Source organism: Hemitrygon akajei, chromosome 16, assembly GCF_048418815.1.
Source record: "Hemitrygon akajei chromosome 16, sHemAka1.3, whole genome shotgun sequence".
NCBI classification, from domain to species: domain Eukaryota; kingdom Metazoa; phylum Chordata; class Chondrichthyes; order Myliobatiformes; family Dasyatidae; genus Hemitrygon; species Hemitrygon akajei.
In genome coordinates, this window is record NC_133139.1 from 32,491,741 (window position 1) to 32,505,487 (window position 13,747).

General features: G+C 42.0%; 1 protein-coding gene across 2 annotated transcripts in view; it reads left to right on the forward strand.

Moving 5' to 3' along the window:
* fbn2b (fibrillin 2b) overlaps positions 1-13,747 on the forward strand; it is a 269,685-nt gene that overhangs the window by 247,607 nt on the left and 8,331 nt on the right. For both annotated transcript variants that reach the window (XM_073068631.1, XM_073068632.1), the window contains exons 57-61: positions 5,614-5,739; positions 6,782-6,988; positions 8,581-8,706; positions 10,455-10,577; positions 12,867-12,983. In XM_073068631.1, the coding sequence (XP_072924732.1) occupies positions 5,614-5,739; positions 6,782-6,988; positions 8,581-8,706; positions 10,455-10,577; positions 12,867-12,983 (699 nt within the window). The remainder of the gene's footprint in view (positions 1-5,613; positions 5,740-6,781; positions 6,989-8,580; positions 8,707-10,454; positions 10,578-12,866; positions 12,984-13,747) is intronic.

The following is a 13,747-nucleotide window of genomic DNA, read 5'->3' on the forward strand; positions in this document are numbered from 1 at the left end:
GTGGACCATAGGTTTGATGGGGAGGCGCTCAAATCTTTCTCCAAACTCCAAATTGAATTCAACCTTGTATTCCACATCCCATTCCCATTCTGATATGTCTATCCATGGCCTCCTCTACTGTCAAAATGAATCCAAACTCAGGTTGGAGGAACAACACCTTATATACCAGCTGGGTAGCCTCCAACCTGATGGCATGAGCATTGACTTCTCTAACTTCCATTAATGCCCCTCCTCCCCTTCTTACCGCATCCCTGACATACTTAGTTGTTTTTTTCTCTCTCTCTCTGCCCATCACTCTGCCTGTTCTCCATCTCCCTATGGTGCTTCCCCCACCTTTCTTTCTCCTGAGGCCTCCCGTCCCATGATCCTTTCCCTTCTCCAGCTCTGTATCCCTTTATCCAATCACCTTTCCAGCTCTTGGCTTCATCCCACCCCCTCCGGTCTTCTATCATTTCGCATTTCCCCCTCCCCCCACTACTTTCAAATCTCTTACTATCTTTCCTTTCAGTTAGTCCTGACAAAGGGTCTCGGCCCGAAACATCGACAGTACTTCTCCTTATAGATGCTGCCTGTCCTGCTTTGTTTCACCAGCATTTTGTGTGTGTTGTTCAACCTTGTATCAAATGACTTTTATAGGTTCCTCCAAATTAGACATTACCTTACATCACACAAAGAATAGAGCAATCTTAAAATACAGCCAAATAACTTGGAAAAATTTTGGATAGAGATCATCGTGGGTAGGACGCAATCCCAGAAAGTTGTATCTTGTATGTATAAAAAAAATACCCCTGGATACAATGGATAACATGTTACATGTTAAACATAAGTGAGAATTGGAGGTAAATACCGTAATAGAAGAGGAAGAGTGGGAGAGGTCTTGGGAGTTGTGGCATAAATGCTTGAATAGTCCCAATTGGAGGGAATTTGCTTGGAAAATAAGGACGAGGTACTTTAAAACCCCGTTAGTAATATCATTATATGCAGAAAAAAACAGCAGACTTTACTGGAGAGGCTGTGTCCTAGTGGGAGATATTGCACTTATATTCTGGGACTGTCCCAAATTAAGGGAATTTTGTTACAAGGTCACTGAGGAAATAAGAAAGATTTTAGATATAAGTATACCCTTCGAACCTAGTCATTTAATTTTGGGCAACCTCCCACAATCTGCATTAAGAGAAGAATAAACAATACATGTTAAGAGTCTTGATTCTGATTGCTTGTAAAATGATAACTGTCAACTGGTTTAAATCTCACCCACCCACTTTGGAACAATGGATACAGAGACTGAAAGAAATGAACTATATGGAAAATATCACTGCAAGTTTACAACTGAAAATGGACTCTTACTTGGAAAGATGGAGCTGTGTTATAGTGCACCTGGCACAGTGAAAAGCCCACACAGGGACCTGGTAAAATGTAGGACTTGAGTTGACTTACTGAGGACTGTGATTTTATTTAAAATAAATGTAAATCTACATTGAGGGGTGATGTAAAGTAGGTGGATCATGTGTATGTTTGTGTTTGTATGTAATTGTATGTATGTGCTCTTTGTTTCTTTTTTCCCTTGCTCCAACTCTCTTCTGCCCCTGGTATTGTTAATATAGGTATTTACCATTGTGTAGTCAACTGTGAACTGATAGCCAATGCTTGTTTGTAGATATGTGTTTGTTCAATAAAGTGTTTTTTTTTAAAAAAACCAAAATAACAAAAAAGGAAAAAAGGGCCCGAAGCAAAAGTTTGGGCACCCTGCATGGTCAGTACTTAGTAACACCCCCTTTGGCAAGTATCACAGCTTGTAAACACTTTCTGTAGCCAGCTAAGAGTCTTTCAATTCTTGCTTGGGGGATTTTTGCCCATTCTTCCTTGCAAAAGGCTTCTAGTTCTGTGAGATTCTTGGGCTGTCTTGCATGCACTGCTCTTTTGAAGTCTATCCACAGATTTTCGATGATGTTTAGGTTGGGGGACTGTGAGGGCCATGGCAAAACCTTCAGCTTGCGCCTCTTGAGGTAGCCCATTGTGGATTTTGAGGTGTGTTTAGGATCGTTATCCTGTTGTAGAAACCTCTTTTCACCTTCAGCTTTTTTACAGACAGTGTGATGTTTGCTTCCAGAATTTGCTGGTATTTAATTGAATTCATTCTTCCCTCTACCAGTGAAATGTTCCCCGTGCCACTGACTGCAACACAAGCCCAAAGCATGATCAATTCCCCCCCCCTCCCCCCGCCCCATGCTTAACAGTTGGAGAGGTGTTACTTTCATGAAATTCTTCATCCTTTTTCCTCCAAACATACCTTTGCTTGTTGCGGCCAAGAAGTTCTATTTTATCTTCATCAGTCCACAGGACTTGTTTCCAAAATGCATCAGGCTTGTTTAGATGTTCCTTTATAAACTTCTGTTGCTGAATTTTGTGGTGAGGATGCAGGAAAGATTTTCTTCTGATGACTCTTCCATGAAGGTCATATTTGTGCAGGTGTTGCTGCAGAGTAGAACAGTGCACAACCACTCCAGAGTCTGCTAAATCTTCCTGAAAGTCTTTTGCAGTCAAACAGGGATTTTGATTTGTCTTTCTAACAATCCTACAAGCAGTTCTCTCAGAAAGTTTTCTTGGTCTTCCAGATCTCAACTTGACCTCCAATGTTTCTGTTAACTGCCATTTCTTAATTACATTACGAACTGAGGAAACAACTACCTGAAAACACTTTGCTATCTTATATCCTTCTCCTGCTTTGAGGGCATCATTTATTTTAATTTTCAGAGTGCTAGACAGCTGCTTAGAGGAGCTCATGGCTGCTGATTGTTGGGACAAGGTTTGAGGAGTCAGAGTATTTATAAAGCTTTGAAATTTGATTCACCTGGCCTTTCCTAATGATGACTGTGAACAAACCATAGCCCTGACAAGCTAATTAAGGTCTGAGACCTTGGTAAAAGTTATCTGAGAACTCAAATCTCTTGGGGTGCCCAAACTTTTGCATGGTGCTCCTTTTCTTTTTTTCCACTCTAAAATCGTACAAAACAACAATAATACACTAATCTTGCTTAAAATGTTGAAAAGAATGTTTCATCTTTAACTTTATGACTTTTGGAGATCAGTTAATCTTCTACTCACTTAACTATTCACAGTAATAGAAGTTTTGACCAGGGGTGCCCAAACTTTTGCATGCCACTGTACCAACAAGTTGCAGATGAACAGGTCATCCATCATAGATTTTAGTAGATCACAGATCTTTCTTCTTGTCATTCTATGACTATTCTCAACAAACCTGACTGATCTCTTACGTTTATTCTTTTTTTTTTGGTACTTGGCAACTTCACAAGATGTGATATTTTTTTCAGATACCTTTGCTTAGAAATTCCCACAGACAGCCTTAGCAGCTTCTGGGAATGGAGATCCCAAACACCCAAAATTAAAGCTGTGGGGACTGACCCTCTTGAGTACAGTTATCTGCCAACTATCAGTAGATCAGCTATTTGATGTGCTAAGTGATAGTATCGGTCTGGTCTGCAAGCTTTCTTGAACTAATTTGCTGCACAAATCACTCTCTCACCTAGATGGGGTCAGTTGTGCTGTGAGGATTACATTCCTTGACTTCTCTAGTGCCTTTAACACCATCCAGCCCAAGATCTTAAGGCACAAACTAACGGAGTTGGGAGTAGACTCTCACATGGTGGATTGGATAGTGGACTACTTGACAGATAGACCTCAGTATGTGCGGTTGGGAGACTGTAGGTCTGACACAGTGGTCAGCAGCACAGGAGCGCCGCAGGGAACCATACTCTCTCCGGTCCTGTTCACCCTGTACACATCAGACTTCCAATATAACTCGGAGTCCTGCCATGTGCAGAAGTTCGCTGATGACACGGCCATAGTGGGGTGTGTCAGGAATGGACAGGAGGAGGAGTATAGGAAACTGATACAGGACTTTGTGATATGGTGCAACTCAAACTACCTGCGTCTCAATATCACCAAGACTAAGGAGATGGTGGTGGACTTTAGGAGATCTAGGCCTCATATGGAGCCAGTGATCATTAATGGAGAATGTGTGGAGCAGGTTAAGACCTACAAGTATCTGGGAGTACAGTTAGACGAGAAGCTAGACTGGACTGCCAACACAGATGCCTTGTGCAGGAAGGCACAGAGTCGACTGTACTTCCTTAGAAGGTTGGCGTCATTCAATGTCTGTAGTGAGATGCTGAAGATGTTCTATAGGTCAGTTGTGGAGAGCGCCCTCTTCTTTGTGGTGGCGTGTTGGGGAGGAAGCATTAAGAAGAGGGACGCCTCACGTCTTAATAAGCTGGTAAGGAAGGCGGGCTCTGTCGTGGGCAAAGTACTGGAGAGTTTAACATCGGTAGCTGAGCGAAGGGTGCTGAGTAGGCTACGGTCAATTATGGAAAACTCTGAACATCCTCTACATAGCACCATCCAGAGACAGAGAAGCAGTTTCAGCGACAGGTTACTATCGATGCAATGCTCCTCAGACAGGATGAAGAGGTCAATACTCCCCAATGCCATTAGGCTTTACAATTCAACCGCCAGGACTTAAGAACTTTTTAAAAGCTATTATTAATGCTTTTTGAGATAGTGATTTAGATGCATATCATATTTTTTACTGAGTTAAGTATTGTATGTAATTAGTTTTGCTACAACAAGTATATGGGACATTGGAAAAAAGTTGAATTTCCCCATGGGGATGAATAAAGTATCTATCTATCTATCTAAATAACTTAGACAGTGTTGTATGGTTTGTTGCAAGGCCAATTAACATTATAGATGGGGCTGCTGGATTGCAGAGCTGTCATTTTAACTTCAGATTGATTACTGAATGCAATTTACATGAGGAACTGAGGATTGGTTCTTGTTTATAACAAGAAGCTGAACAAGGAATAATGGTTGGGTGTTTAAATTGCTCAAAAACAACTCTTTGACCCCTGAAAGAGTCAGCTGCTGTGTTAGAAAGCTGAGTTTGGCAAAAAGACCCCGTGGGCCCTGGACAGTGAACATCCATTGCATTATAAATATTGAGTCTGTTCCTGATGTAATAAGCTTTATTAAGAGATACTGATCAATGAAGTTAGTGTTTGGTTCTGAAGTACCTTGACATTCACAAAACAGTGAACCTGGGGTTAATAACACCTCTTACAAAGCAAGTTCTGGTATCCACTTACTTTTCCAAAAACTTGATCAAGTGCAGTTTTGAGTGACCAAGTTTGAAAGAATAATTACTTATGTTTATTTCACTTAAATTCATCATGGAGCAAAGTTGCAGCCAGGTAAAATGTTAAAAGCATAGTATTTACAATTTTGGATGTCAGTTTTACTCAATTCCAGTTCTCCTGTATGAGTAAGAGCATCGTGGGCTCAACCTTTGCCCCCAAGTTGAGCATTTAATCTAGTCTGACTCTTCAGTCTCATTGAAATGGAGCACAATATTGCCAAAGGTTTGTCTTAGTACAGATTTAGACAGTTCTTGTCTGTTGAGTAGAAAATAACCTAACTACAAATTTAAATTCTTTCATCTTTATGTAAAACAATAATGAGAGATAGGATAAAGCATTGTTTATAAATCCAAGACTTTATTTCGACATGCAAGTTAATATTCTACTGGAATATTTCCAGATGAAAATGAGTGCCGCACTAAACCAGGAATATGTAAGAATGGACGATGTATCAACACGGTGGGCAGCTACCAGTGTGACTGTAATGAAGGGTTCTTGGAAAATCCATCAGCGACAGAGTGCCTTGGTGAGTAGAAAATTTAAACATGTCCACAGGATCTGCTGAAATACTTATGACATTCAATGAGATATCAGGAGGTCTTGAATTACAGGGCAACACTGATAATAGTGAGAAAACTGTAAAATTAATTATTGTGTGATGAGCATTCTGGCTGCCAGAGTTAGCAGAGGTTTCACAATCGGTATCTAGAGAAACTCAGTGTAATCTGGATTATTCTGCAGTCTGATGCTGTTCAATTCCAGCATTCGATGTAAGAGTGAAGCATTCCAAATAGGACAACAATGTGCAGCGGTTGAATCATTTGATTGTTAATCCTCTGTCAAATGACCACGATTATATTACCCAGCTAGGTTAAATGCTGAGTCGGAGGTTAGTGCTGAACTGAGCAGGTTTCATTAGCCTATGGAACCACAGGGCACCGATTCCTTCCATCGTACTAACAGTTGGTCGGAAGGTGCCTGTCCCATCTCAGTGATGGAGGCCATTGATTCTATGTATCACAGGCCCTTAATTTACTAGTTTACTGTAGATATATAAAGTGGCCTGGAGATCTCCTGGTCCCACAATGATGGTTTAATTCTACACCACGCAGTACAGACAGCCCTCTTTATAACTTTTTGGAAAAAGATTATACCGTTACACAACACAGTCCCAGATCAGGCAGTTTATACTTTTAGTATAATTCAGTACATTCTTCATTCTGTAACTCAGTTGGCCATTTTCTCTCCCCCTCTCTCCCCCCCCCCCTCCCCTCCCTCACTAAACAGTGTGTTTACATTCTCATTAGAGCACAAATTAAAATGTAAATGAAAGATGAAGAGAGAAAGAAAGGATTATTTTTATAAAATGTGTCTCTAAGGTTAGGACATCCCCAAGCACTTAACAGCTAATGAAAGAAAGAAATAAACCAACAGGTAAATGAAATAAATGATAATGGAAGGATCTTTTGTCCACGCATTTCTTAGTTTCTGCAATTATGAATCATTTCTTGCTTTAAACCTGAACTGATGTCTCCTGTTAACTCTATACCATATCCTTCTAATCTCAGATAATCGCCAGGGCTTCTGTTTCATCGAAGTTTTACAGACAATGTGCCAGATGTCATCCACCAACCGTAACCTAGTCACCAAGTCTGAATGCTGCTGTAATGGAGGCAGGGGTTGGGGAAATCAGTGTGAGCTGTGCCCCCTGCCAGGGACAGCCCAGTATAAGAAAATGTGCCCACACGGACCTGGCTATGCTACAGATGGTAGAGGTATGGCAAACATCGATTCATTTAGTCATAATTGGGTCCCTAGGGTATTTACCCAACAAGTATTGCACAATGTGCTGGACGAGCTCGGCAGGTCAGGCAGGATGGGAATAAACAATCAACGTTTCGAGCCGAGACCCTTCATCAGGGCTGACCTGCTGAGCTCCTCCAGTACATTGTCTGTATTTCTCCAGATTTCTGGCATCTGCAGTACCTCTTGTGTCAATCGAACAAGAAAGACTGGTACACTGGGAATTGCAAAATGTAATGTGATTAAATTCCATTTAATGGCAGAATTTCCAAGATAGATTTTTGGTATTTCAATGGTACCACGCACAAGCAGCAGCAAAAGCATCACCCCTCGCCCTCCCCTCTCTCGCTCCAGCAAAAGCATCAAGCCCACCACCCACCAGGCAAGCAATAGCAAAGCCCCCAGAGACTATGATCTAGTCTATCAAAAACTACTGTTCATCCCCACACTACAACCTCTCAGATAGGTTCTCTCTCACTAGCAAGGGAGAGAGAGCTATCACTCCCATAACAAACAAGAGGAGAGACCAACAGCTCACTGTTTCGACATTACAATCTGCGGCATTGCTTATTTGAGTTCCCTCTGATTTGAGGACCAGCAGACTCTCACCATCGAGGAAAGATTGCTCAAGTGCAGGAGCCTTCTTTCAACAGCAGAGTATGCTGGTGTCTCTATTTTTCAACCTCCCGCTATGCTTCAGTCAGTGACATTGGCGAGGAACCTTGTTGCCTACATCATCCAGGCCACACCTGGAGATATTGAAATGCCAGCTCAGCCAGTTCCTAGATGAGAACCTACCAACCATAGTTTGAGTGCGGTTGTAGATCACAGGTTCCGACAGGACCCCAGCCACCTTGTAAAGGAAAACAGAGACCCAAGTAAAGAAGAAATTAAACTGTTCTGCAGATGAACTGGAAGAAGTCACCCAGGTCCGCAGAAACCTCTGGCACCATCTTTAGCTCCTCACCTCCAACTGATCAGATGTACAGTCAAAAACTGAACAACATTTTGTATTAGTCGAACCCTCGTCGGACTAGTAATAATAAAGTGTTCTGGAACATCTCGTCAGGAATTCCACTGGTGATCACATTCACTGGGGTATAAATTCAAAGATGCAAGCAACTACAGATGCTGAATACTGGAGCAAAAAAAACTGCTGGAGAAAGCCAGTGGATCGAGCTGCATCTGTGGAGGATGGAATGGGATTGTCGATACTTTGGGTAAAGACCCTGCATCAGGACAGTGGTAGAAATTCAATGACCCTTTAACACACTAGTGGATGTAATGATGCTGTTCTGCCACTTAAATGGAACTGAATATCAGAAGTAGAAGAGGGCAGAATAGTTCATTAGCAATGATGATGATAAAGCTGCCGGATTATCATAAGATCTCATTTAATTCACTATTATTTTTAGATGTCATTAGTTGGTTCTGAACTGCTCTCTGAAATGTCCCAAAATGCCACCCAATACGATGGCATTTGGAACTGGCAGTACATAATGGTCTTGCCAGTGACACCCACATCCTATGAATACAAAACAAACCTTTCTGATATATTTTACAGATATCGATGAATGCAGAGTGATGCCGAACTTGTGTAAAAATGGACAGTGCATAAATACTATGGGTTCCTTCCGCTGTTTCTGTACTAAGGGATACACCACTGATTTAACAGCCACCTCCTGCATTGGTAAGAAACTTTTAAATCATCCCTTTAAGAGAACAAGTGATGCTCAGCAGCCTTACAGGCTTAGCCTTACACTCTGGATATCTGAATATTACTGTTTAGCGAAAAGTATGTATCAGGTGAAGAGGCAAGAATCGAAACCCTGGACTAATGTTGAAAATATGGTATGATCATCAAGGCTTTGTCAGGAAACGGGGATCAGGTAGCCCAGACTTCGGGGGTGAGGAGGGGAGGGAATACTGAAAACTTTCAAGTGCTAGGATAGAACAGATAGACATTTACGTGTTGATTTCCACAGAACAAGGATATATTATGGAGAAAGAGAGCAGTGGGATAGAGTTTAGAATTGAAAGGTGGAAATTCTGAGAAACACTGACTAGGATAGTGTCAATAAAATCAAGAGAAGAACTGATAAAAAGAAAGATGTTAATGAAGTCTCCCATTTTATGAGAAACCTTTTCTTGTGTACTTCGAAGATTTTGGAAGATTTTCCATGTCTGAGAGATGGTTCCCACTGAGGATTAAAAATTGCTGCAGAAAATCATAGCATCTTTGATTAAGGAAGTACTCAAGCCTAAATCTTAATGGAGCTAGCGTGTGGAGTTAATGGCATTCAGTGAAACAAGCTCTCAGGGGATGAGCAGGGATTTGTTTGTTAAAGTGTCAGCAGACAGAGACACAGGGAGCTGTAGAAATTAAAACAGCAATGTTCCCAAAAAAAAAACAAATACTGAAATTGCTGTACCCTAAGATTAAACTAGTTGGTCACATGGAACATACTGGCCAGGCTGAGACTGACATTTCCAGTCATTATTTTCTATGTTTGTGTTAGAATAGGTTGCTGTAATTGGACGTGAGAGCTCTTCAAGTTAAACCATAGACTTAGGAGCAAAATTAGGACATTCAGCCCATGAGTTTGCTCTCCCACTTGATTATAGCTGATTCATTTTTCCTTCTCAATCATGTTCTCCTGCCTTCTCCACCTAACCTTACTAATCAAGAACCAATCAACCTTTGCTTAAAATATACCCAATGACTTGGCCTCAGCAACCATCTGTGGCAGTGGATTTCACAGATTTACCACCCTCTGACTAAAGAAATCCCTCCTCATCTCGGTTCTAAACAGACGTCTTTTTATTCTGAGTCTGTGCTCACTGATCCTAGACCCCCATTATTGGAAGCATCCTCTCCACATTCACTCTATTCCAGGCTTTTCAATGTTCAGTAGGTAAGTTGGTGATCCTGCAGCGTAACTTCAGCACTACGTGCCTACTCAGTGGGTAAGGGCACTGCCTGGCATGTAACAGACATTAGTAACAAGATCCTGGGACCATGCCAACCTATTCTGTATTAATGAATCCTTACTATAGGAGCAGTTGGCCTTGGTATCCCATGTAGAGGGGAGAGGAGGATAGTTCTCCAGTGACTTTCCCACCTGGACATCACAAGGCAGGATCAAGCTCAGCTCTAATGCCCACAGAGTTAAACTGCCTGCCACCACTCACTGTTTCGGTGTTGGTCCATCAGTGGTACACATGTCCTCTTTGATATTTTCAATGGAAAAAGATCATGAATGGAAAGTCATTTCATTCATCTCATCAGTGTTCTCTGAACTCTTATTCCTTCAGAACTGGCATTGAACCTGGGCTGGGTTAGTGCCCCATGTCCATGCTGACTCTGCAAACCCAGGTACATGGGAACTCCAGGTGTATTTCAAAACTTAATGTCTTCTTTCTCATTGTTGCCTTCAGATCACGATGAGTGCGCCCAATCACCCAAACCATGCAACTTCATCTGCAAGAACACAGAAGGCAGCTACCAATGCTCCTGCCCAAGAGGCTACATCCTGCAAGAAAATGGCAAGACATGTAGAGGTAAGAGACAGAGGCACTGCACCCACTGCAACAGCAGCAAATGTAGTTACGGCTTCCTGGACGGCACTTCAGAATCAGACTGTAATGGGCTCAAGACCCAGCTGGACACTTGAACACTGAATCCGTGTTGACATTCCAGCACTGCAGAGGGAGTACTACACCAAGAGAGGTATTGTCATGTAGATATACAGTTAACCTAAGTCCTTGATTGCTCTGGAATGGACATAATTGGTCCATGAAACTATTTCAAAGAGGAGTGGGGGATCTCTCCTTGATATCCTAGCTAGTGTTTACTCCTCAACCCAGAATCTGTATCAAATTACCATGGTGCACTTCAATGCTCGTCAATTGATTGCCGTGTCTCCTATGTTACAATGGTGCTTAGGACCCAAGATAGCACCCAAGCTTTGGACTCTTCTGCCTCCTCAATTCTAGATCCTACTGCACCCCAAGTTATGCCTAGAACTGGGCCCTCCTCCATTCCAAGCCATGGACTTGATTTTATGTCAAACTCTGAATCCTATCCCAGTCCTACTCCATCCTGAGGCCCAGGCCTAGAAATTCAGTGGCATGGCACTTGTTTTTATTTTGGAGATACAGCACGGAATAGGCCCTCCCAGCCCTTCGAGCTGCACCACCCAGCAACCCCCAATTTAACCCAAGTCTAATCACAGGACAATTTACAACGACCAATTAACCTACCAACTGGTATGTCTTTGGACCATGGGAGGAAACCAGAGCACCCAGAGCAAACACACGTGAGCATGGTGAGAACATACAAACTCCTTACAGGCAGCAGCAGAAATTGAACCCGGGTCACCTGTACTGTAAAGAGTTGTACTAACCACTACACTACCGTTTTAAGGCATTACAGATTTAATGGCGACGTAAAATTTCAACCTCTAGCATCCTTCAAGTGCACGTGCCACATAATGATTGCTCGATTCATAGATTCACGTACAGGACTATTCAGCTAATCATATCCATTTCAGCCAAAATGAAGCTATTTAATTACTCAGACCTCCCAGTTATCAGTCATTAGAGAAGCTCATTCAGGTTTCTGTTAATTAGGATGTGGATTTCTGCCTCCCCACCCTTTTAACAAGTGAGTTCCAAGCCCCATTTCTCTTTAGGTAGACTCCTCATCACACCTGGTAATGCTTCCACTAATTTATATTACACAATACCACTTGGTTATTGACCTCTCATAGAGGAAACTCCTTTTTATTCATCCTGTTCCTGCCTATTATAAATTTATACACCTCGATTAAATCTTCTCTTACTCCTTTGTTCCAAAGTAAAACAACCCCACCTTAGTCAGTCTTTCCTCCAACCAACACATCATTTTCCCTCTTGTTCGCTTCCTAGACCCCTGGCCACCATTGACTAGTATATCCAGGTCAGCAACTGGACCAGGCTCCAACTCCCAGCTCTTTGCTGTTCTCTTGCTTTCCATTGCTTCTCGTACTGAGCACTGACTCTAAGTCGGGGCTGAGTTTAGTGTTACCTCCTTCCCATTTGGCGTACATCTGTGACATCAGTGAGCAGTTGGTTTCATTGCTCTGCAGAACTGCTGAAGGTAGTTTGCACCTTTCCTTTGCACATTGCTCAAGTCTTTCGGTGAGATATGTGTGTATAAACCACATAGTCAGGCACCAGAATGTTCCTGCCACCTGCCTCCCTTCCCTTCCTGCCATACACGCCATTTTAAGGCATGTTTACTAGGGTTTTGAATTGCTACAATGTTAAAACAATTTTACCCATTATAAACTCTCCCCAGGTCTTGCCAAGTACTCCTCAATTATGGGAAATTGCAATTACGTTCTTCAAGCTGCCAGCTAAAATACCCAAATGCCACTGTTAACATGTCTCTGAATTACAACAGTTTCTCATCAGATTTCTGGCAAAATCCTTTAAAGTGGTTATGACTATGGGGACATGGGAATTGGAGCAGGCCAATTGGCCCCTCAAGCCTTTTCCTTTATAAAATGAGGTCAAGGCAGGTAAGCTGGTTGGTAGTTGGCAACTATAAATTAACCCTAATGTTGATGGATCATAGGAGAATCGCAGAGAGTTGATAGAGAATAAGTTACAGGGAAACAAGACCATATGACCATAAGACAACTGGGGGAATGTCAGAGTCAGCCTGGATTTGATGGATGGAATCGTTTCCTACATAAAAGAAGTTGAGAAAATATGTCCTAGCCTTATGTACTCCTCTGTCCCACTGCACATTCTAGTTAATATCTCTTGGAATTATTCCAAATTTATTTCTTGTTTCCTCCATAGACCTTGATGAATGTTCCACCAAGCAGCATAATTGTCAGTTCCTGTGTGTTAACACAATTGGATCCTTCACGTGCAAGTGCCCACCAGGTTTCACACAGCACCACACTTCATGCATTGGTGAGTAAAATTCAGCAATTTCAAAGCAACACACAACACAAAAGGACTGGTGAAGGGTCTTGGCCTGAAGCATCAACTGTTTACTCTTTCCTGTAGCTGCTGCCTGGCCTGCTAAGATCCCCCAGCATTTTGTGTGTGTTGCTTTGGATTTCCAGTATCTGCAGATTTTCTCGCGTCGACGGTTTCAGTCAGATTTCCTGAGTTACTTCCCAACCTGGATCAATGTACGTTTGAACTAGCTAAGATGGATCAGGTCTTAATTAATGCATGGGAAACTGGTGCCAATTAGCAAATGACATCACAGAGCATAAAGATATACAGCCATCAGCCATGACGTTAGACTGACTTACAGTATATAAACCTATTCTGTGATCAATATTGCCCTTCCCTTCTACATAGGCAGAAAAATTAGGGTTTCTTAAATGTTCCTATTGGATTAGCTTCCACCACCACCCCTGGCAGTGCACTCCACCACTCCCTGTATAAAAAAAGAGAGAGAGAGGCTTATTTCTGACATCTCCCCTAAATGTTCTTCCACTCACCTTAAAATAATACCCTTTGGTATTGGCCATTGCCACCCTGTGAAAAAGGCTGTCCACTCTATCTATGCCACTTGTAATCTTATATATCTTTATCATGTCTCATCCTCCTTCGCTCCAAATTGGAAACCCTAGCCTGAGCAATCTTTCTTCATAAGACATGTTCTCTAATCCAGAGGAATTCCAATATGGAATATGAACTATCTCATAAATACAGTGAAGCTT